General features: G+C 38.1%; 1 protein-coding gene across 3 annotated transcripts in view; it reads right to left on the bottom strand.

The window, feature by feature from the left end:
- The window catches only part of BNC1 (basonuclin zinc finger protein 1), a 74434-nt gene that overhangs the window by 4256 nt on the left and 45978 nt on the right, over window positions 1-24200 (bottom strand). Inside the window, exons 1-4 of one of the 3 annotated variants that reach the window (XM_068203804.1) lie at window positions 16420-16659; window positions 4309-4411; window positions 3897-4132; window positions 756-2677 (exon numbers count right to left, since the gene is read on the bottom strand). In XM_068203804.1, coding sequence (XP_068059905.1) covers window positions 756-2677; window positions 3897-4132; window positions 4309-4411; window positions 16420-16428 — 2270 coding nt within the window. In that variant the 5' untranslated portion in view covers window positions 16429-16659. Of the gene's footprint in view, window positions 1-755; window positions 2678-3896; window positions 4133-4308; window positions 4412-14808; window positions 14964-16419; window positions 16660-24200 lie in introns of those variants that run through there. The other 2 variants (XM_068203806.1, XM_068203805.1) reach the window with 2 other exon arrangements.

Here is a 24200-nt window from a genome sequence, read left to right as displayed (position 1 = left end):
TTGTTACCGATCACTGACCACTTCAGATACATTGCTGATGGTCAACAACAAAGCTTTGGCTCTCGTTCCTCAGTTTATGTGCATAATAGGCTGAAATAAAATGAATTACACCAATAGAGTACTGAAACGAACATTAAACTGAATCAAGTGCATGCTTTAGTTTATAAATTAGTATTTAATCTCACAGAAAAGCACTACTGATATGGGTAAACACCAGATAGTGTTAGTTTGACTACCACTGCATAAGGTTAATTTTGGGCTGACACACATTAATTTTGCTTTTCTTATGGGCTTTTTCTCACCAGTCTGTTCCAAATCCTTGAGTAAAGAAAGGACAAAGGCAAGTAAAGATTTCCTAAATTGACCTCATTGCTTTTTCTTTAAAAACACTGTATACATTAAAATATACATGAAAGTATATATTAAACATGTAAGTCCACACATGCATCTACCGGAAAATTGCTGAATTCATGCCCTTATGGCCTTCCCTTTATGTACTAAAGTATTCTTTCAACTACTGCAGTCTTTATCAGCTATAAAATTTTCATAGCTTTATTTAATACCTTGTAGTCCTGTGGAAATGTTTATTTCAATAGATTTTCATTTCAAGAATGTTCTGATAAGTTATCATACCTGTTATACGAGGATACACAGAAAATATTTGTAGGCTCCATTCCTCAAACACTCATTTTAATTTCAAATTAGGCTCCATTGTGATGGAAAAATAAATACAATTTTGTTTATAATTTTCTTACCTGTCTCGACTTCTACGAGAAGGGAAAGCAGCATTACAGCCCTCAACTGTGCAAATATGCATTTCTTTGAGATGTACATTTTTGAAATGCATTTTTACACTGTAAGGGTTTTTAAAAGTCTTCTTACAGATGTCACAATGAAAGCGGCTTTCTTCCTTCTGAATCCCTAGTGCATGTTGACTGACATGATCCATATCTTTAGAGTCTTCAAAACAAGGAATGGCAGCACCCCTGTTTGACAAAGTGCTGAAAAAGCCCCCGGTCAGCAAGTGGTGTTGCAATTCAGGGCAGTCATTTTTAGGAATCCTGTGCTTTGACTGCTCTTTAATATACATGGGGGGTTCAGTCATTGGTTTTATAACATCACTGTGGTGGTGTTTTGGATCTTCATATATAATCTCATGGGAAACTATTTTTAATGGTTGGTTTTCTTCTGGTTTAACCTCTTTCTCACAGTGTTGCAATTCATTCTCAGAGATATCCTCGATGTATTTGTTATTTGGTGCAAAGACAGATTCAAAATACTTTGGGCCCTCTACCCCAGAGAGAGATTTCCATGAATTACCTGAATGGGGGTGCTTTTCCACCCTGTCGGTCACCCGCTTCTCTATCTTATGCTCACAGGTCTCAAGCTCTCCATCGCTTACCCCCTGCAGGCGTGAATCATCTTCAGAACTGGCAACATCGCTACTTTCATTGGGTGTCTCAACAGCTTCTTTCTCTATCTTAATGGGCATACTGGACTTACGAGACTTCTTCTTGGGGAGCATGTCAAATGGCAATTCATTGGAAACAAGCTGCTCTGGTATTGAGGAAGAAACAAGAGGCAGAGAAGGAAGAGTACCTGGAGTATTGGCAAGCTCAGCTGGTGTGACTGGACTACGGTAAAAAGGAAGAACAGGCTGTACTGTCTTCAGGTTTGGAAAGAGGACACCATTATGTCCAATACTGGAAAATCCAGCCTGGCCTTTTGAATCTGTACAAGAGCTGGCATAGCTGGAAATAGTTCTGCTATCCGGAGTTAAAATTGTGAATTCTGTCCTTTTACTATCTCCAGGTCCAGCAATGGTCAAACCATTTCTTAGATCTTTATCCCTGTTATTTCTGTTCATTGGCATATGGAGTCTGGGGTTAGGATTTGCACTATGACGATTTCGACTACGCAATGAGCTAAACACCATATTGCAGCCCTCAATGGTGCATTTATGCTTTATCTTCAGATGAACAGCATTGTAATGTATTTTCAAAGTACCTTTATCATAAAATGTTTTTTCACATGCAGTGCAGAAAACACGCCCTTTCCTTGGCCCAGCATTTTTTTCAACAGATTTCATTTTGTTTTCTGGTGATAGTGCTGTCATTTCAAGCTTGGCTGCTGTATTATGTGAACTGGAATCACTTAAAAGGGCATCATCTTCTGTTTTAGTGATATCTGGACCATTTATGCTCCTCTCATTTTCAACTTGAAATGGTGCAGAACTAGAAGTTAAGAAACTGCTTTCAGAAAATGGTATCTGAAGATCTTGTTTGGTTTCGTTGCTATGGTCTTGACCTTGCTCAATCAAATGTCTTTCTGGTGGTGAACCTATCAAAGGTGGAGGCACTGGACTGAAAAACTGAAACGGCAGCATGAAAGCCATGTTATTTACAATATTCTCAAAGGGATGAATGTTGGTGGGACTCATTTTGTCCAAGGAAGCAGAAAAATTAGGGCTGTGTGGATTGCAGCTCTCAATGAATGCCCTAATATCCAAATTGGCAGTTGGTGGTGGTATTATGATCGACTGTCCTTCTTTCTCTTGAATTGCCATTAACTCTACAATGGACTTAGTTTCTCCAAAGCGAAGGAACTGCTGCAAAGTAGCCAGTTCTTCTTCAGTGGTCATTATGCTCCAGTGATCCAACACCTTTCCTGAAGCATCCTAAAGCCAAAAATATTTAAATGAGTTAGACATTAGTTAAGGCAAACAAAAAACACTTCCCCTCAAATCTCGCATGTTTTTCAGGGACTAAAATTTATTCTCTAGCAAAAAATTAAAAACATTCCATTTAATGAGATTAATGTGAATTCTGTGATAATTTCTTCCAAATTTTATCACATTGGTGATATTATTTCTTCCTGAACTGACAATAATACTTTCCAATAAACTATTTTTTTGCACAAAAATTAAGACACGTTATTTGAACAACAGATAGTATCCTGTAAGCATAGGCAGGAGAGATGGAGCAATCAGACCAAGATTTAGCTCCTCATTTAAGTCAAGTATTCTTTCATAGCAAGTTTAATAATCTTCCAAGCAACTAAGATCAGAGAACAAATGAACCTATATTGATCTATTGCCAGTTTTCACAGAGCACAGCTGTAATTACACTAGTGTTGGAGTTCTTTCAAACTCTAGCTATGCCTAACTTTTCCCAATAACTACAATAAATATTTTATCACAGAACATGTATTTGATGGCCTACTGAGATTTTTCACAGTGCATGTAAGAGTTTCTAAGATGATGAAGAACGTAACATTATAAATTTTTCATGTGATAGAGGTTCAAGGTAATTGATTCCATATTTTTAATCCTAACACTAAAAAGCAAGATTATCAAGACCATTAAATATTGATTCATGTCATAATGTAAGATCATAATGTTACTTTACATAAAAGGTAACTTCCACAGCAGCAAGGACTAACATCAGTGTAAGCACATAGGGCCAAATACACTCTGGCTGCAGCTCCAGTAAAGTCGATAGCACTACCAGAGATGAATATTGTCCCTGGTGTTTTAAATAATGGTAAGTTTATTTCTTGATGTATTATTCTGCTGTATAAAAGCAAACTCACTGTTTAAATAATACTGGAACGAGTTCTAAAGCCTTTACTTTGATATTTTACCAGTAACTTTTGATTTTTATTTTTGCTTACCTTTGTTATTAGATTTGAGCAAGTAGAAAGACTTCAATTAAGTCCAACTGAAAAATAAACTAATCACTAGACAGCCACCCTTTCTTTTCTGGCATTAAGCTCGTACAGGTTTATTACTGCCTTTTAGATGTGCCACACAATTAACACATTGTGAACCACTGAGAAGATTAAGATAGAAAACTACTTAACTGTCATACATCTATTTTAAATGCCCCTCTAAATACCTGTAGCACATATCCACGTATATAATCCTGCAGTGTCCAATCCAGAGCATGGAGAATCTGTATCACCTCTTCCTGCTTCAGAACACTGAAAAGCCGATCGAGCAGAATTTTAAGGCGCACAGGAATGGCTTGGGTTCCGTACAACATGAGGCTACTGATATCAAAGACAACATTGGATTGAACTATTTCTACTTGGCTTGATGGGTAGAGGTTTGGAATCCTTAGTTTGCTCAGGGCTGAAAATAAAAATCACAAAATGTAAATAAACTTGAGTCCTGAGAAAGAGAAAATGAAATGCAACTAAGATTAGGGTGGGGGTTGAGGAATGACATGTAATAAAAGCATGTAAAAAGCATGTAATAGTTATGAGGATCCTGAATGATTTTCTATAGATTGTAAAAACAGATATTACCATGTGCTACCCATCCATGCCGGCATTGGTCACATTGTCGCTGATTTATTTTCCCAGGTTTGAAACACTGACAACTACAGTTCACGAGAGTGCACCGGATAGCCTGGAGATCAATGGAAAGCATGATAGGTAATATATAAGCGCCATTCAGAGTGTGCAGATTATACATCTACAGTACCCCCATAAAATCCCCATGAAGACAGAATTAACATACCAACACAGACCTATCAATGTGCAATGTAAGTAATCCAGGCAAAGCTTGAGTTATACAAGGCTACCTCTGCCTGGAAGAGTCAATTCACCAGCAGAAACACTACAGTAATATGGAAGCAGAATATTTAACAATACACATAGCAACACTTCTGTGGATTTATTTAGGCTGAAGCACCTTCATAACAATTATTGTTATAAATTAATAATTCATCTAAACTATGATCCTCATGTATGATCATTTTCTCAGGAAGGTTTGAAAACAAAGCTTAAAGACCCACTTCTCTTGCAGTTTTGCTGGCACTCCATGCTGCAATATAGCAAGTTCAAATGAGCAATGCATCAGCTCTGCACAGATGCCATGCTCTACACACCCTGAATTCACATGGAATATTTGTATTCTGTCAAAGACACAAGAGTTCACTAATGTTCACTAATGTTCCCCAGTAACAAAGTTCACCAAAAAGTACTCCAACTCTTCAAAGACTAAACAATCACATTTTGAAAGCAAAATAGAGCACACAGAACACCAGTTGCACTGTCCAATCCATACATCACTTTACTCTCAACAAGGTCATCTATAATGCAAATCAAATTAGTATTCAGATGTCCCTAATCAAGGGGGTGATACAAACTTGTTTCCTGGAATATATGATTTCTTCTGTATGTGCCCATCTGCTGGACAAGGCAAACAGACAACTTGGAGGTCCTAGTTAAAGCTCCAGAGGGATTTGCTACAGAGCAAAGCTTTTGCAGGATTCTGCACTGCTTGGATCTGGCACTGAGAATAGTTCCTGCATAAACAGAATATTTATTGAGGGAGGGAAAGCAAAGAAATTGATGTGCAGAAAGTCTTCACTGGAATAATAAAGAAAAAGAGTTAGATCATGCAATTGTAAAATGTTGGCATTTTCCTGCTTTTAAATTAATGTTCCCTCCCCTTAGGTTTTATGCAAAATGGGGACTTGACTCCTGAAAATACCCACAGGAAAGTAAGATAAGATTTTAAGAAAAAATGGAAACATGGCATTCCCAAATTTGCACTTCAGAAAACATACAAGGAAGCCTGATTGTCCAAAAACTTGCTATGAAAGATGGATGCAAGAAACATTTAAACTCAAAAGTACATGGCAGAAAGTTAATTTCACCGAGATTTGCAATGGGCATTTCTTTAGACTTGCAGCCTCTGGCTGACTCAGGGCAGAAGAGGACACTGCATACAAAAGGTTACTATAAACAAGCATGTTCATGACATTTGGATGTCTAGTGCTTCACATTAATGGATTTGGAGCGAGATTTTAAATCCATGAGTTACCTTACATGCACATCTCCAAACTGCAGTGACTTGATGCTGAGATTTGCCTGTATTTGAAGAATTGGAACAAGTGGCAACAGGGCTCTTGAAATCTCTGAATCACTTTGCCTTTAATCTTTTAAAGGAGCCGTTGCAAAATTCTGTGTTCTTGAGAAAAGCTCTGTGCTCCCCAGAAAGTCATAAAATACACATCAATACCCTATGCAGTATTGCTTCATTTTAAAGGAGGATGTATTCTCATTTAGATGCTAAAATACTTCCATATAACAATAAAAAGCCATACATTTCTTATGGAAAGGTTGGCGGAAGAAAAGGTGTAGTTGACTGTGGATTCATCTCTACCACAAGATATCAAACAATAATGCAGTTTGAGTCTTCTTCCTCTCTGCATACATAATATTCTGTGACTTGCCTGGACTGAAGCCCTTCCACAGGCAACCCTGCTAGGTTCAGTAAGGTGCAGTGCATTCCATAAATGCATCTTGTACATTCCCTTCAGACAAAATTACAAAAGAGTACTTCCTTTTTCTGCAAGAAGTAACAGAAATCTGCACAATGAAAAAAGCTGTCAGGATGATAAGTTAATTGAGATTTCAAAATTTTTTTCATTCCTTTTCCTTTGGATATGTTCCACAAATCACTGACCTTTAAAACTACTTTTTCCATTTAATTTGTGTACTTGGACAAGAAAGATACACCACACCGAATTTTGCATTTCATAGCTTTCTGTAAGAGCATTCTTCTATATGGTACATACGTTTATTTTGCTTTCCTGTGTACATGTAGAAGACTGCACATGCCAAAACAGCAACAAGTAAAAGGAGGGCATTTTGTTTTACATATATGAAAGCAGCTGTTACAAAGGGAGTAGAGTTCCCTCTCAATCCTAAATATTGAACTGAACCTCTCTCAAGTCACATTATTGCTTCTGCAAACTAGAAGGAGTTAGCTTGCACCCTGCTAACATATCAAAGGTACACCCTCGAATCAAGGATCTGTGCTGACTTAAAAAATTACTTGAAAGAATCCCTAAGAAGAAACGACTGTGATTTTTCAGGTTTTTTAGTACTTCCCTTCATTTGTGCTTGTCACAGCCTGTGTCTCCTAAAGCTTTTCTAGCAACATGTATAATAATATACATAGTCGCAGAATATATAGCAAAGCAAAATGAAGTTCTGAAATAATCCATGAATAACAATTTTAAATTGTCACTGTCCAACTAAAAAAGGTATTTGTAAAATATGCAACTTGATTATCTCCCAAATTAACACATATCAGACTTTATTGAAAAGAAATTTAGCAATACTGCATGAAAATAATACCTTTGTCTTTTCCCCGTTAATCCTACTGTCCTTAATAACCTATTCTAAGGTACTGTAATTATATCAAGTCTTTTAATAAGCTTTATTTTCCCAACAAGTGGAATGTACACACAATTTCATTCTGCAGAACAAAGAAATAACTTTCTGTATTGCATAGATGCAAAGCTTGAAAATTATAATTAAAGGATTGGAAAAGTAGAAGGAAATTACAGTGGAAATTTTTTAAAGTACAATCCTTTCATTCACATAATTATTTAATTTCATTTTCTAGAAACAGAAGGCAGATGGTCTAAAAACCTAAATCTTATGCTATCATCAAGTATCTTGGTATTGTTTTCCAGTCACTCTCTCCTTCACAAATGGATCTTTCCTAATCCATTATCAGACCCACTTTCTTAATTCTTTTAAAAAATAGAGTTGAAAAGACTGATCAAAATGTTCTGTGGTTTTACCAGCATGACCGTGGGAATCTGAATGCTGAACTTTAAATAAAAATGATCCCTCATTACAAGACAGACATTAACCATTAAACTGGTCATTGAAAAGCATCTGACTACTAATCACTGCATCTTAACATGTGCTGTCTGAAAGTCACGCCTGCTCACATCCTTTTTTTGCCAGATATTGATGTGGCTTCAATTATGCTTCAAAAGTTACTGAATGTTTCTTTGCAACCCACTCACAGCCCTCACAGCTAAGGGAAAGCCCAGGCTAATGGGACATACTCATGCTGATTCTGGGTATATAATCAGGCTTCATTTCACAAAGCAAGTTTGAGGAAGTCTCCTGGGACCTATGCTTACTTGCAACATACAACGGGTTTAAAAAAAAAGCAGCAAGACAAGAAGGGCACGATAAGTGTATCCAGTCTCATTCAGTGTTAAGAGGGTTCTGGTTTGACAGCACTTTGGCTTGGGAAATAAATTAAGAAGCAAGGAAATATTGAAGACCTTGTCAAGACCGAGTTGGAGATCTGTGCTCATGCTGGAAAGCTGCTCTGGGTCTCTGCACTCAGCAAGGGCTGCAAGTGCAGACACCAGTAACATGGAAAAGCAAGTCCCAGATTACCCTGGTGCTATTTAACAACAGAAATGCACAGGTTAGCACCCTCACTTTTTGCGCTTTCTGGAATTTAAGAAAAACCCTTGCCTTTTTGCACAAAGTTTCTCCCCACTTTAAGAACTGCTGCTTTTTTTTTTTCAAGCTACTGCCATCACATGAAGAGCTTGAGAGCTTCCCTGCTCTGCTATGAGCATTACTGACAAAATGGTGTTATTGATGTCAGGTTACAGGAATATATTTTGCAGGCAGGGCTTAGAAATTTCTATCAGTTTAAAATGCAAGTTTGAAGAAGGAATTGGAGTTAAATGAAACAAATAAATGAGAGAAACTTTCAGGAGATGAGCTATAGCAGATACTGCTTTCATTGCCCTCTCTCAAGCATTTCTAGCAACAAGCCGTATCTCCTATGGCCATCTCATCATCAGTGATAATCCCACTGAATATATGTAACCCACCATGGTATGTGCTCTGGTGGGCACTAATCCTGTAGGAAAGAAATGGGAAAAATCCCATATTTGCAGAATAGACCCATAGTGGCTCCACAGTAACAACACTTGTGGAGAAAGAGGCATGATTTACAGTGGTGGAAGAAATAAAATTAAACATGAGACATACATCTGGTGATTCGGAAGTATTTTCTTGCTTGCTCCTTGTAAAATATTTGCAAGGGAAGTAAAGGGATAGATACCTTTACCATCTCTTAAATTAAAAGGACAGCCACAGCTAACTCAAAGGCCAAATCCGTGTGCACCTTTCATAGACAACAGTAACTATAAATGAGTGTGAAGTTGCCCTTCTAGTCCATTTTTTTTTTCTTCCCTGTTATTATTATAATCCACCAGGTATCTTGTGTTTGCAGAGTTTAAATAAGTTCCTTTTTCCTCACTGAGTTATATTTGATTACTTTTGTGTTTGAATCCTTTGCACAACCACTGAAAGTTGAAACAAATCAAAACCCCTTATCATAAGCATCTCTCTCAGTGCCATCCTTTACCACATGATACAATGAGCAAAGCTTTGCTTTGTCCATTGTTTGTCAGGCAACTTTTGCCACTTTCCCTTGGGATATATTCTGCTGATAAATAATACAGTCTGTCAGTTGTGTCATGATTTAAAACAAGTTCTCAATTTACATTTTGTTCACCTTACTTTCACTGTATCACAACCCAGCTTACACATATCATACTAATATCTGGGGTTTTATCCATTCCACATGTATTTGTATAACCCCTGTCTACTCTACAGTGCATGTTTAGCCCTTGTGTCTGTTCTTCCTCAAGACAGACTTCAGTTTTCAATACACTGTTGAGCTCTCTGTAGTTTACTGGAACTAAAATATATGCTAGCATGTTTCACACACAATCAAAAAATGTGCTGGGCTGCTCCAGATGGTGGAAATACTTGTTGAAGACATAGCCCAACAATTAGGCATGAAATGCATGTTGATATGAAATCTCTTAGATTAAGCACCCTGTACCTCTAATTGTTCCTTGAAAGTTTCCATGTACTCCCAGCTTAGAAAGGCTCTGAATCCCATCTGCCTGTGGAGACCATTAGCAGGGCCCCTGCAGCATCTTCAAGGAAAAGCTCTGGGCCATTTTCTTCTTCCTGACATGCTCACTTCAAAGAGGTAACAAGATGCCTGGAGGATGGACAGAATATGGAAGCCCTGTGCTGCCTGTAAGTGGAGCTGGGAATGTGAAAAGGGAAGAACAGTGCACTGCAGCACACTGATGTGCACAGGTCTGACAGTAAGGCCCAGCTGAGAGTTACCCTGCACAAAGACTTGGCCCATGCTACACCTTACACGCGTTCAGCTCAGTATTGTGGTGGTTCCTTCTGTCATGGGTTTAAGGTCCTGGAAAGTTCCTCACCACCACAGCACTGCCTGCCTTTCACAGTCTGAGCCCCCGAAACAAAGGGATTTCCATTCAAGTACATTTCCACCTAATCCACTACACTTGGTTGCTGCAAGTTCTATTAATTCTGTACTAAAGCTTAGAAATATTTAAAATAAATAATTACACAAAATTATTAAAATAAGAAAAATGTCCTTATAAGATTTCTAATTATATTGGACTGAATGCATATATTACTTTCACAGTCTTATAACAAAAAACCTGGTTTTTTACAAAGTAACAGCGGCTGTCAATAGTTATTTAATAAACATAAGTAACAACAAACTTTCCTAAGAAGCAAACCAGCTTTGCAGCTTGTTGTATCCAGAAAACATATCTGAAATCTTCTGTATTTTGAGCTTTTCATTAAGTAGAGAAAAGTTGTACACAGATGTGACAGAGTAAGCAAAGCTGACCAAATATCTCCAACCTTCTCCATTCAGACACATTAAAAATGCTGACCCGAGATGATTCATATGACAAATTTTTTATTAGTAAAGTAATTTAGGAAAATTATTGTCTCCTGCTTAAGAAAGTGATTAGGAGACAGATGGGAAAGGTGGAAGTGGGCTACCATTTGCTTTTTACAGCGCCACTAAACACAAAGTTACACTCACAGCGCAGTTCCCAATCTGTCAATGGCTCCTTGGTCATCTGGCTGGTTTTCATTCACACCAACCATTTATTCCTACCAAGCTTAGGAGGTGCAAGAACCTTTGAAAAGTCCAGACAAAAACCTTTTGTTTCAGAGGCCAACCATGGATTTAGAAGTTGATCTTACCCAATTCTACTGAAAATTTTGGCTGGTGTAGCTACCACTCAACTCCCACTTACCCCCGTTCTGTGGGAGAATTATGTTATGATTTTTCTTCTAGAAGTACACAAAGGCCACAAGTTGAATACATTTTCTAGATAAGATGATGGAACACAATCCATTAATTATCTGGATCCTTATGTATATATCCATACTGTTTATTTGGGGTCAGATACCAAAACCTGACCTCCTTTTAAACATCCACAGCCTAAGAATACACATAATCAGGATATTTACAACCCAGAGCCCGCACCAAATTGCATTACTCCATTACCCTCTCCCTCAGTGGGGCTGAACAAAACAAATTTTGGCCTAGAATTTGACCAAATCTCTCTCTTGTGGGGGCAACTGAGCACCTTGAGTTGAGAATGTTTAATTGTTCTTGTAATAATTGACTGAAGTGTCCCCAAAAACAGACAAAAATGTGGAGTGAATAAGCTCAGTAAGATAGAAGTGAAATTAGGTAATACCTTCACAGGATGGCACCCCTCTGTCAAATCAACCCTTCTTATGGATTTAAAAAACAGTCCCCATGTCAACACTTCATTAGAAAGTTTTTCGACATGAAGAGTCCTAGGAGTGAGGAGCTGAGACAAGAGACTGAGCTAAGCAGAGCCTCACAACGCAGAGCTGGTTGGGCCCCGTGGCAGCTCTCGCGGACGAGGGAGAGGAGCTCGGGGCAGTCTCGGGCACTGCAGCGGGCAAGGAAGCACAAGGAGCTGCTTCTGAGAAAGGCAGCCACGCTGCAAGGCCAAGCTTTAATCACAGCATAACTTGTGGGATGAAAATCACTCCTCATGCATGTCACTTACCCTACAGGGCCCCTTAGGGCAACTCTTGTTAATGGCACTGTCAAAATAATTATAAAGAGAGAAGAATTCGTGTGTGTGTGTGCGTGTGAGCGTGAGCACACACACTCGAGTGCTACTCTAAACAAAAAGCACTGCACAGTAAAACTTCATTTTGCCATTCAGCAGCATGGCTGTAGATAGACTGGCTTATGCTGCAATTAATCTCACTTGTTAACAACAGGTAAGTGCTGACAGACAGCTCGGTCCACCTCAGGGACATAGGCAGAGCCTCCTTTACAGTTTGGTTTGGAAATGAAAACAAGAAATACAAATTGAGGAAGGAAAAGATCACATTATCATTATCTTAGAGTTGTTATTTACTTTTGATTCTGAAACAGACTGCAATGCTACAGTTCCAACAGCATACCTGCCCTAGCCTGCATAGGTCAGAAACATTTTGCTGGTATTAAGCAGTGTATCTATCGTAAGATATTAAAGTAATGTCCCTTTTTAATAAATTCACAGGAAAATTTGTTCTTATTAGTGCATTTCAAAAATGAGTAACAGATTGCTGCATATTGATGAGAAAAACAGGTCAGACTTTAGGGGTAAAGGTAAGTCACTGGACAGAAAGGGTGTGAAATTTTATGCAATAAAGCACTAGGTGCTACTTAATCTAACAAATAAATTGTGCACATACTACTTATCCATACTGACATGCTAAGCATGCTACACTAAATGCTGAAGCTACAGATCTAGCCATGAACCGAAGCCGAATTAAATATTTAACTCCAATCCCTATGCTTGCAAGAAATAAGTGCTATTAACACAAATGCATATGAGAAATGAGAATATTAGAATATATCAATTGCAAGGCCTTTAAAAATTGCCTTTAACTCTTTACGTACTTTATAAAACGGTGCATGTGTGCAATGTGGATGAGTTAATGTTTTAAAGACAATCCTAAATTTTTCAGCTCCTCACACCGCTGCTTAAGTCTCAAAGCCATAAAATATACATGCTTAAAATCTCTTCCTTTTTCCTGTTATGGAGTGAAGACATGGATTAAAGAATAAAAGTGAAATAACAGCTCTCTGAAATATTTAGTGTTACACAATTCCATTTAATGCAATTTCATAAATTTTGAACCCAAACACTATTTGTACACATACACATGATACTATCTATGGTGCTACAGTTATGCAATATTTTACGCAACAGTGTAGCTCCATTGGTAATTTCACAATTTAAAACTCAGTATTCCTTTTTATTGAACACAGGTGAGGAAATTTTCACCTGGCTTTCAGACATCAGTTACTCTCACATGAAAAAATACCGATTGTACACATATTTTTCTCTGATGATCTCTTATATTTGAAATAAAAAATAACATTTTTCTTTTTTATATTTTTTTCCTCTTTGTTTAAATTCTCTAATGGTTTTAAAGAGTGGAATTAAATATTGTTCTTTATACTAAAATGACTGAAGTCGGTTAAAAACTTCCACTTTTCCTCATTCCCTCAATACATTTTTGGGGTCTGAATACTGAAATTTCCATCTCTAGGAATTTTTACATGACAGCAACACAATAATAAGAAATAAAAACTAAAAAAAAGACAGGAAATGACACTTGCTGTAAAACTTCAATTGTAGCATCAGCTAGGACAAAACCCGCTGGTTTCCAGCACATAGGAACTGTGAGAGTTACTGCACCACTGAAGCCAGAAAGGACAGGCAATGACCCAGAGGGCAAAATCAGTTTTTCTCCTTTACTTTTGGTGGATATTTTATGGAATAATGAATTCAAGATATGTACCTAAACTGCAGCTCAAATCTGCATGAAAAATGTTTGCTAAATGCCAAAGCATCCCAAAATGCTTTTAGAAGATGTATCTGGAACAAAAGCTGTGATCTAAAATAAAACAAGAACATTTCTATTTTTATCAGAGGTGTATTTAGCATCATTGTAATGAAATCTTTATTACTGCAAACCAAATAATTCACTGGCTTGTTGGATTGGAAATGGAATGACATGCTCAATATGCAGGAACAGATCTTTTAACAGTATCACGAACAGACACGGAAGCTGGTAGTCAAGACATTGGTATCAAAAGGCCAAACCTCACTGCAGCCTCAGGAGGCAGAAGTTCAAGTAAAAGCCCATGAAGTGACCCAATATTTGTAATAATTTCTCCTATTTCTGTGAAGATTCAGCTCTCCCGAATGTTTGTATATGTTTGCAGATACCATTATTCTTAGGGTTCTGAATAGGTTGCAGATGGTTCAGTAGTTCAAAGAATAAACAGAAAAACTACTTTTAAGAAATCAATCAAGAAAAAAATCTATATAATATTTTAAGTATAACAAAAATGTATTTTCCATAAGATTAGCTATTTTTTTACATGCTCACTTATTAGTAAAAGTCTGATTAAGCTGCAAACAGCTTAAAATTCTAGCGCTTAATTCAAACAGAATTGCACAATTACACTGATTATTAAAAAACCTACTATCAGCACTATACATAGAATGGTAAATAATCTAGTTCAATATCCGATACGTTCTTCAAAAGTCCATATTTTTCCCTTTTCTGTAAAAGGAGCAATTAGAAAGGTATTCTTCAGTGTATATTGTTCTAATCACTAGAACAAAGCAAACCAACACGCACTGTTGTTAGCAGTTAAAATAATGGTGGACTCACATTGCCCCATGACCTGGAGTGGAGTGAGACTCCCCCACCTCCCACTCCTCTAGCACTGAGCGCTGAGCCACAATTTCACTGTTTTAAAACCAAAGGACAGAAACAGAGACTCTTGTCTAACGTAACGCTTGCATATCTTGCAACAAACTGCACTTGTTTTCCAAAAGGATGTTAAAAATAGAAGCATATGATCTTTTCCCACCTAGAATTGTATCCTTACAATTAAAGACTATTAGCTGGCATCCCTTTTAACCGTCAAACTCAGACAGTGGCAGTTCTATAGCCACAAAGAGAAGCAGTAAATGAGAAGAACATGTTACTACACTGCATTTGAGAAAGTTTGGCTCCAAGCTATGCACTGATTAATATCAGATCTCCTTCTTTACTTGCCTCTTGACAATCTTGTCACATCTGGCTGACAAATCCTTACAAGCTTATCCAAACCAAGGCAGCCCAGATCATGCTCCGGGAGTAGCTTGAAGGAAGCGGCAACACCAGCCATGTACTGATGTGCCATCATGAAACTAATGAAGCTGACTTCACTTGCAGACTGCAGGAACACGAAGAAACACAACATGCCCCAAGGTTTTGCAACATAACGCAGAGTTAGCTCACCAAAAGATAAGACAAACAATCAGCTCCTGAGGTTCAAGAAGCCAAGTAGTTACATGAATTACAAAAATTTATATAGAATTGCTTGAACAACAATCTCAACTAAATGAGCACAATAAAATCCAACTTCAGATCAGATGTGAAAATTGACTGTTAAATGCCTTTCAAACAATGGTTTGTTTTAAATTAAAACAAAACTAGTCTATTTTTTTTTCTCTCCCACATCCCCAAAATACCAGAATGTTGCCTTTCTCCCAGGTTTTTGAAACTGGAAATTATCTAAAAATGAAAAGGAAAAAAAAAACTAAATAAAATAAAGAGAAAAAAAGTGTCACTTTTTATCTGTAGGATTTTACAGAAGGATAAACCACAGCCTGTGTATGTCAGTAGTCCTCCCCTGGGTTAGTGATCTGCCCTCTCGTCATTTTTAAACCAAGAATTTGTTGCACAGACGAGTGGAAGTATTTGACCAATTAATAAACCAGAAAGTAAAATGCTGCATCTTAAACACATCTAACAAAACCTCATTATGTATGAGCTCACAATTAAACCATGTTTATTTTTCTATGTGATGAAAAAAATCCAAATAAATAAGTTAAATGCATCACAATACAAGACACTTAATTGGCACAATATATTTAAAAACCCAGACCCCCCCCATACACACACACTCATACTTAAACCCACCCACCTCCTCCCCCCCCCACCCCGGCACACCCCCCCCCCCCTCTAAAATACAAACAGACTGATCCTAAGAAAAGAATTGCTTGCCTTATTTTCTGGATGCTAAATAGTCAAAAATAAACTGTATATAAAGGGCATACATTACACTCCACTTTAGTGGTAATTTCTAAAGAACTTCGTAGTGAAATTACATTGTTGTCTGCTCTCTAGTGCATTTATACGTCATGATAATGATAATGTATCTGGTTAAAGCACTTGACTCAAAACACATCTGAGTCACAAATCACAGATTTTACTGCTATTAATGTATATTGAGGACTTGCACAATTAAACATTGTCAAGTATTTATGATTTACATGCTACTACTTCAATTGGAAAACAATTACACAAGTGATGGCTCTGCTTATTATAATCAGCCTGCAATTCTGCATTACTTACTGTAGAACAGGAAAGTCACACAGTTGTTTACAGTGCACAGCAGACAGAAAAGAGATTTTTTTTACAGAAACTAGTTTTCTACTTTTACAGTATCTTTTCATAATTAAGAAATGGAGAGCACAGCTCCCTACAGCTCTCATCTCCATTGTTCATTACCCAAAACAACACCAATACAATATTTTTTATATCTCCACAGTGCATAGCCACAAGTAAAAGTTGCACAGTAAAAACATACATTCATATAGAACTGCAAAGAACTTTCCTTACCTCAGACATTCTTACTGTGCTTATGTTTCCAGAGCTATAAAACAGTTTCCCATTCCCTCAGTGAGTTGTACAAAGAAGTACTGGAAACACTCCTGCCTGTACAAGTACTAAGGCAGAACCATCACACGCCTCTTTACTCTTGTCTGACTCTGAGCACCTCAAGGTCTGATGTATGCTCAGGCTGTGCACAGGGGAGTGAAATAAGATCCTCCCCCTTGGTGTTCTCCAGACCTACAGTACGAAGTTGTGTCTGCCTCTCACCTCTGCAGCCAGCTCTCACCTCGCTGCCCCGGAGTGCTGTGCTCCAGCGCGCTCCTCCAGTCGCAGGGCAGTCCCCTCACAGCTGGCTTGGAGAGGGCATGACACTCATCTTTCACAGAGATTTGATCAAAAGGAGTCACGGAGGCTTGAGGCGCTCCTAATGCAGTGCGAGGAGATTCTACCTCTGCTCTGGCAGCCTAAGTAATGCATTAAATCAATGCAGCTGACCTAGGGCCTATTACAATTTTTTTTTCTTCTTCTCTGAGTGTACAACTATCTGCAAATAAGCTATGAGGTACTTACGAGTAAAATTACTTATTTTTAGCGTCAGTGTTGTTTTTCAAATTGCAGCTGCTGCAGATTTGATTTTTTCTTTTTAAACATTTGCAGGTCTCAAAGGTTCTGTGAGTGGGGTGTGTATTTTTTAAAGTTAAAACATTTCCCCTTATCAACTGACTTTTGAGTTAGGGCTGAATTTTATTCCTTTTTGTTAAGTTGAAGCTTCCTATTAACAGCAGTACAGGTCATAAAGACAGGAGAAGAATTACTTTCTAGTAATTGGGCCAAAATCTGGTTTTAGTTATTCAGGTGTTGGGTTGCATTCATGAGCTAGAGCAGGATTTTTGTCATAGTCCTTTCTCACCTATTTAAAAAAACCAAAACAAACCCCCAGGACAAAACACTGTTCCTCTCCTCGCCTTTTAACTCCTGTAGATAATTTCTTTGCACTCTGCTAACTCAGGAATACACTGTAGTAGACCAGAGAGACATAAGCAAGTTACAGTGAACTTGCAGGAATCCCTGTAGGAACATACCAGGACAACATCTGACCAGATGAATACCTGTAATCCCATAGGAAAGGTAGTAGGAAATAAGATGGCTGTAGGGAGAAGACAGCTAACATATTATTATTGTTGGTTTATTAGTTGTCTTCTGCTAATCCTGTTTACTATTCACTAGATAAATGCACAAGGCTTAAGGAGAACCTAATTTACATTTAGCTAAATACTGGTGTAGAGTTAATGTTAAGTGCATGGCAGTAATTGGTATCAGACCAGGATAAGGCCAACACGATTCCAGAATCTGGTCCTACAGAGCATGACAAGAAGCACACACTTTCCTAAATCCTTCGGTTTCTCCATCCATACCTTATTTCTCCTCCTAAGCTATTGAACCAGATGGGAAAACAGACAGGGGGATGGAGTTTCCTAGAATGGTCTGCCAGATCCTCCTGGCAAAAAGCACTCAAGTGTGGCAAGAGTCAGCCACCAGTGGTGAGTTGGTGCACCACATGGAGGCTCCAGTGCCACCTCTGGGCCCTGCAGGATGCCCCAGGCACTTATCTTTTGGGGACACAAGGCAGGACACATGGATTAGCACTGGTCTTGTAAGCTGTGGGAAAAAGCACCTAAGAAGTCATGGCCAAAAAGGTGTTATTTGAAGTGATTCTTAACAGCAGTGTTTTAAAAGCATCTGCTCTCTGATGGGCACAAAACTTAGCTGCTCTCTCAAGATGTTAACTCAAAGCCAAAGGCACACCTTGTTACTAAAATTGTATTTCCTTCTTAATGAAACAAGCAGTGATGTTAACTAAAAAGGACTCAACATGATTGAGATTCTGCAACAAAGGTGAGAAGAGTAGCTTAAGATTACATAAACTGCCAGAAGCTCTGAATCGACTTCAAAATGATAAGTGACTAAAACTTAGATGTGTGGAGAGCTGCTCTCCCCTCTAGCGAGTTCCCAGGAAAAACCTATTTACCAGCTATCTGCCATTTGCCTAGAAGATGATAATACTTATTAAATGGGCTAACTATCCATAGCAAACAATTTAGGACCAATTTACTGTTTTCTTAATTAATTACCTACTAACAGTTTTTTATTTTAAGCATTGTTTTCATTATTCAAGCTTTTTCAATGAATATTTAATGGGAGCATATTCATGCTCTTTTTAAATTGTTTGCTATTTCTGATTAGCAATTTCTCAGTGTTTTACTATCTGTGTGTCTTTTAGCAGAATCCAGCGATCCCTAGCATAATGTGACATGTGCAAGGCACGATTTGTATCTGCAGCTCAACTTCTGAAGGAATATTGGTACTTTAACAGCATTTTTAGTAATTTTAGCCGATTCATAGTTCAAGCTTACTTGTATAGAGCAGTTACCGAGATGTATCTTAAGAATGACCAAAATGGAAAGCAGAGGGTGACTTCCCCAAAGTTTCTCCCAGCTTCCTGGAAAACCAGCTTCTGGTGAAAAGGAACTGACATTGGGACAGAGCACCAGCCTTGAGACAGAGGTCCTGAACTTCACTTGGGGCTCTGCCACTGAGTTGCTATTTGACCTCAGGCAAGTTATTTAAATTGATTTATATTTCCTTGCTTCTGAGTTACTTTTTTTTTTTTGGTTTTAAATCTATGTAAATTGTAAGCTCTTTGAGGAAGCTATAACACCTCATTATGTTCTTCTCAGGGACAGTGCTGAGGGCAAAGGAAAAGGGTCTCCAGGTCTGAACTCCATGTATGTCATAACAAATACCTAAAATCACAGTGTAACAGTGCAGCCCAGTGAAAGCAGCTTTCTCCTCCCACCTGTCCCAGCCTGTTCCTTCTTCTCCATGTCCCAGCCTGTGTGCTCAGAGCAGCATGAATGGAGGGGGATGTAGGGCAGATTATGAAGTGCTAAAACTACTTAAGCAAATGCAAGACTATTCATGGTTTTGAGAAGACTTCCAACACATGGAACTGACTATTAAAAAAAAGCTGCTGCTCTTAACTGATTTTATTATCTAGGGTACATTAAAAATGGGTATTAACTGTAGGGAATCACTACACACAAAAACTGAGTCATACAGCACAATGTCCAATACAATCCCCAAGAAAAGATTTTTCCTGACTTTTAAATTTCAATCATGACCTGAATTTTGGAGTTTGATTCAAAAAAATTGTTCTAAAGAGAGTATCAGGAAAATAACCAAGCACTGACTAAACACTGGGAGTAGGTTTGTTCTACCACTGTGTTCTCTAGGCAAATAGGCATGTAAATTCTGAATTCCCCAACCACATGCTGCTGCCTCACACTATTCCTCCCAGAGTTGGCTGCACAATGGCATTAACCTCCAAGTCCTGCCTGCTTGGCCTAAATTCCAATCACATAATACACTACGTCCCTCTTACTTAAATTGGTGCTGGCAAAGATCTTTGCACTAATTTAATGCTTTGCTCACTTGCCTTGGAAAGACGTGTGGATTAAACATTTCTCAGAAGAAATGTGAGGCAATGGTCAACCCCATGATCTCTGGGCCCCAGGTCACCTTTCAGGGAGAAAAGCCAACAGGAGTAAGAATTGCTGACCAGGACTACAGGGACACAAGATTTTGGGGAAGTAGGAAGAGAAAGAAGAAACAGACAGTGAAAATGAGGAGAACTGATAACCCTTCAGCAAGACATAAAGACAGTTGTGGGTTTCAAAGAGCTTGCAATTTCAGTGTTTTTTACAATCTAGCACATGAAGAGGAAAAGAGATTTAAACTTGGTGTGCTGCAGCACAGGTTTTCAACACTAGTCAAACGACAAACAGGCCTGCTAAAGGCATGAAGTACTAGATAAAATTTCCTAAGATGTGTGGAAAGCCAGTTAGATCACTCCAGTTCTCACTAAGAAACAGAGAAACTCAAATTTCTTGTTCAATATTTTCACATAGGCTGTCTTACAAAATCAGCCTAAGCTATAAAGTGTCCAAAACTGTTTTCTGCTAATAGTGTAAGCAGAGTTTAAATGTTTACCCTGTCTTGCTGCTCACATCCCCTTTAGGGTAATTAGACAAATTCAACCCAGCAAGATAAGCTTATTGAATACTCTCTGCATTTGCACCCTTGCTTCAGCACTAATTTTCATCTAACTGTTCGTTACATTACTTTTCTGTAGCCCAAAACAGTAGTGAAGTCATTACAAAATGCTACCATTTAAAATAGTGTGTATGGCAAAGCCAGAGACACATCACCAACGCCAGTACCACTGACCCATCCCTGTGAAATGGTGCCTCTTCACTGACTGCCACTAAAGATCAAGAAACTGCAATTAACAATTTGGACTGGCCTGGACAGTAAGTTTCTTTTTAACTTTTATTAATGGTTGCTTTATGTCACAGTGTATTTGCCACCAAAAAATTGATTATGTAATACATTTGCATCTAATAAAGTTTGGTGTTTTAAGTTACAGCTGTTTTCAAGGCAAATCTCTCAGCATTAATAGTAGCATATTTATACAATGTGGCTTAATTATGCATCACACAGCAAAAGCCTTTTAGTATACTGGTGTTAAAGCCTATAGCTTTAAACCACAAAATATAATAAACCAAAGGACTTGGTTTGACTCCTCTGAGCTAATCAGCACATTTGTTCATGTCATTGCTTATTATTATTCATTATTTGAGATATTCCTGCTGATGATCCTGCTACCAAAGCCTTCCCCCACTCCCAATGATTTCTGTAGTTGTGTATTTTGATTCTCCAATTTGGATTCTTCATTATTTATGTAAATATTTTTGGAGGTTTCTTAGGGTCAACAGAATTATACACTGCCCCACTTGACCTGTTGATAGCATTAACCTTGAAGTATTACTCTACTCCAGTCTTCCATTTTCTAGTGTTTTAGTTTCTTCCCTTTAATGCTGCTTTGCACTAAATAAAAGACATTTAGCATACACTTGATGACAAACAAGTACAGCATTTTATCACTCCTAATGAAAGCATATTCACATATGCTGCAGTGGTGAGTTCACCCAATTCTCTCATAACTGGGGCTTTCTCTTGAATGCTTACAATTTCATTCTAGGACCTGAGAGCATTTATAAAATCTCCAAATTAGGCTTACTAAATTGTTTTGGAGAGTACGCACTGAAGGACTCTTTTTGCTCCTTCCTCCCACTTCCCCCACTCTGGGCTGAGATAGAAAACTAGCTAACTATTGGTTATGTTCTCTACCTTTCTAAACATTTTTAACTACAATGACATGCAGCTTCTGTGTAAGCAGATGGAAAAAGACTGCATCATTTTTCCATATACAATGTCATATACATGTACATCTACACCCAGCTAGAGATAGGGCTATAAAGAGTAAGATGGGAATGCTGCAGCAAGAACACCCCCAAAGGTTCCTGGCAGCTTTGCCCACCCTTCTTTGCACGCTCAGTCTAGTTTTGGGGTGGGTTTGCATGAAAGTGCTAGCAAAAAATAAGAATTTGCAAAGTTGAGTTCTTTGAGAACTTCCCAAAGATGAGAAAGGTGTTAGCAAGCAAAATGCAGTTCTCCAATTTTATCCAATAACCAAACAATAATGGGAGTTGAAGTCTTTCACTGCCAGGGATTAAGGTGAGTGCTGTATTGGCTACACATGTCCCTTTCTGCACAAGTCTACCAACTGCCCTCTAATCTTGCAAGTCCTGTGAAGAGTTTAAAACATTTAATTGCTAACTCTGTTATTAAAGCATCTACCCTGTCAGAATGCAGCTCCTAACAACATTAAGTCTCTTAGAGCAAATCAGTTTTGATACTGATGTTTTCTCAGAGGTGCAGCATTTAATCCTCAAATTACAACACAAGTTTTAACAGGCAGTTTCTGCCTTTCACCAAGATTTAGTAATTGACAAAAAAATTCAAACCCTTTTCTAACACTAATGGTTTATCAAAAGAATACCAGTAATTTCAGTCAAGCCATTCTGATGAACCAGGCAGAAATACAATGGGGAGACAGACATGTTTATGCTATCTGATTGAAAGGGCTGAGACAGAATTCCAGAGACTTGGTGCTGTCATAAGAGGAACAGTCAGGAACCACGACTATGCCCTGGGGCCAAAGGGTGTGACACTGGGCCAGAGGTGTGTCAAAGACAGAATAAAATTCCTGCCATAAAACTGGTAGTCACTCATAGTCACATGGTTAAAGAAAGGAGAGTTGGCAATATAATACCTGAAACAGTAATGTTCTTTGTTCCTTTTTTCCCCCAAAGATGATGAATCCTACCAATACAGGAGATCCTCCACCTACTCTTTGTATTTATTTTCACAGCCTCCAGCCTCTTCCTTCCTTTTGGTTATGGCTTTGTTTTTTATTTTCTCCTATTTTTTCTGTCCTTCTTGTTCTGTAATACCAGGTAGTGGTTTTTAACCGTTTAAACCATGGCATATAATAACTGATGAGTAACACAGCAGTAATACCAGTGGTGGCAATTTTGCTTTGTTTCATGGGAGTGTTAGAGTATTAGAGAGATGAGTAGGACATGTCTCAGTGGCAGACTGATAAAATGAAAGATGAATTTTCCCTGCCTACAACTCTTGCCAAGTTTTGATCATAAGCATCAAACAAGTTACAGGACATGTTTTTCCCAGGCAATGAAATCAAAAGCAAATAGTCTGTATTTTTTAAAACAAATTTTAGATGAAGAATTAGTGCAAAAAATGTACTAATTTATCTACTGAAGATTCTTTTGCAAGCTACAAGTTTCTGACCAAATGATTGAGTTCCACAACTATACTTAAAGTACTGTCACTTCTATGACAATAAATGCTTGTCATAGAGACTTATTTACCAGGTCTCCCACTCTGCTGAAGACTTTTCTTACAGCTTTATGCTTTAACCAAAACCTTAATTCTCAGTTCTCTTCCCATCTACATACTCTTCTAATTTATTGGGAGAAAATTTCAGTTCCTATTTTACAGTGACAGTCTAAAAAAGCTTCCTTGAAAGCGTCACCCATCCTCCATAAGTAGATTTCTTCAAAGCTGCCTCTTTTACTTACTCCAGACATGTGCCTGTTCTTTCTATGTCTAGAATATGTGTTAAACTTCTGAAGTTTACCCAGGAGTGAAAGCAGAAGGCATAGCAATGTCCTGGAGTAGCATCTGACTACCCCCTCTGACTGGGATAGCACGTCGATACCAGGACGGTTTGCAGTGAGCTGTTTTTAATGGACAGCTCCCAGGTGACAGCAGACACTGCTGCAGCAGCAGCGCAATATCATACATCCTTGATTGAACTTTGATTAATTTTCCAGACTTTCAGAGCCTGTGGCAAAAGGATCCACAGCGGTAGCCACAGCCATTAACTCCATCTTTTGTGATTTCTCCTTCTTCATTATGTTTGGGTCTTGATTGAACTTTGTTCCAAGTTAGTAGCTTTTGGCTATGGACAAGGGAGATAAGACTTCAGAAATGGAGTGCACAAGGATAATATGTGAGAAACTTGCAGGGAAAGCTGCCTGGCTGCTTGGTGGTAGCTTTGGATATACCTTGGTGAGGAGAGTGGCATTAACAAAAATGTTAGAACTATGGCTACAACAAACCATCACTTTATGCAGTCACAGTCCAAATGTCTTCCAACACTTGTGCATAGCAGATGCTATTTTATTATGCTGAACAAATTCAAAATTACTGTGTTCACATATTGAATAAGATTACCATTCCTGGTCAAAGCTATAACTTTACAGAAGCACTTGTTAAAATAAATTAACAGTCCCAGTAGC

The sequence above is a fragment of the Anomalospiza imberbis genome, chromosome 13 (assembly GCF_031753505.1).
Source record: "Anomalospiza imberbis isolate Cuckoo-Finch-1a 21T00152 chromosome 13, ASM3175350v1, whole genome shotgun sequence".
Lineage (NCBI taxonomy): Eukaryota > Metazoa > Chordata > Aves > Passeriformes > Viduidae > Anomalospiza > Anomalospiza imberbis.
The sequence above is the reverse complement of the archived record's forward strand: the minus strand, read 5'-3'. Positions and strand labels throughout refer to the sequence as shown.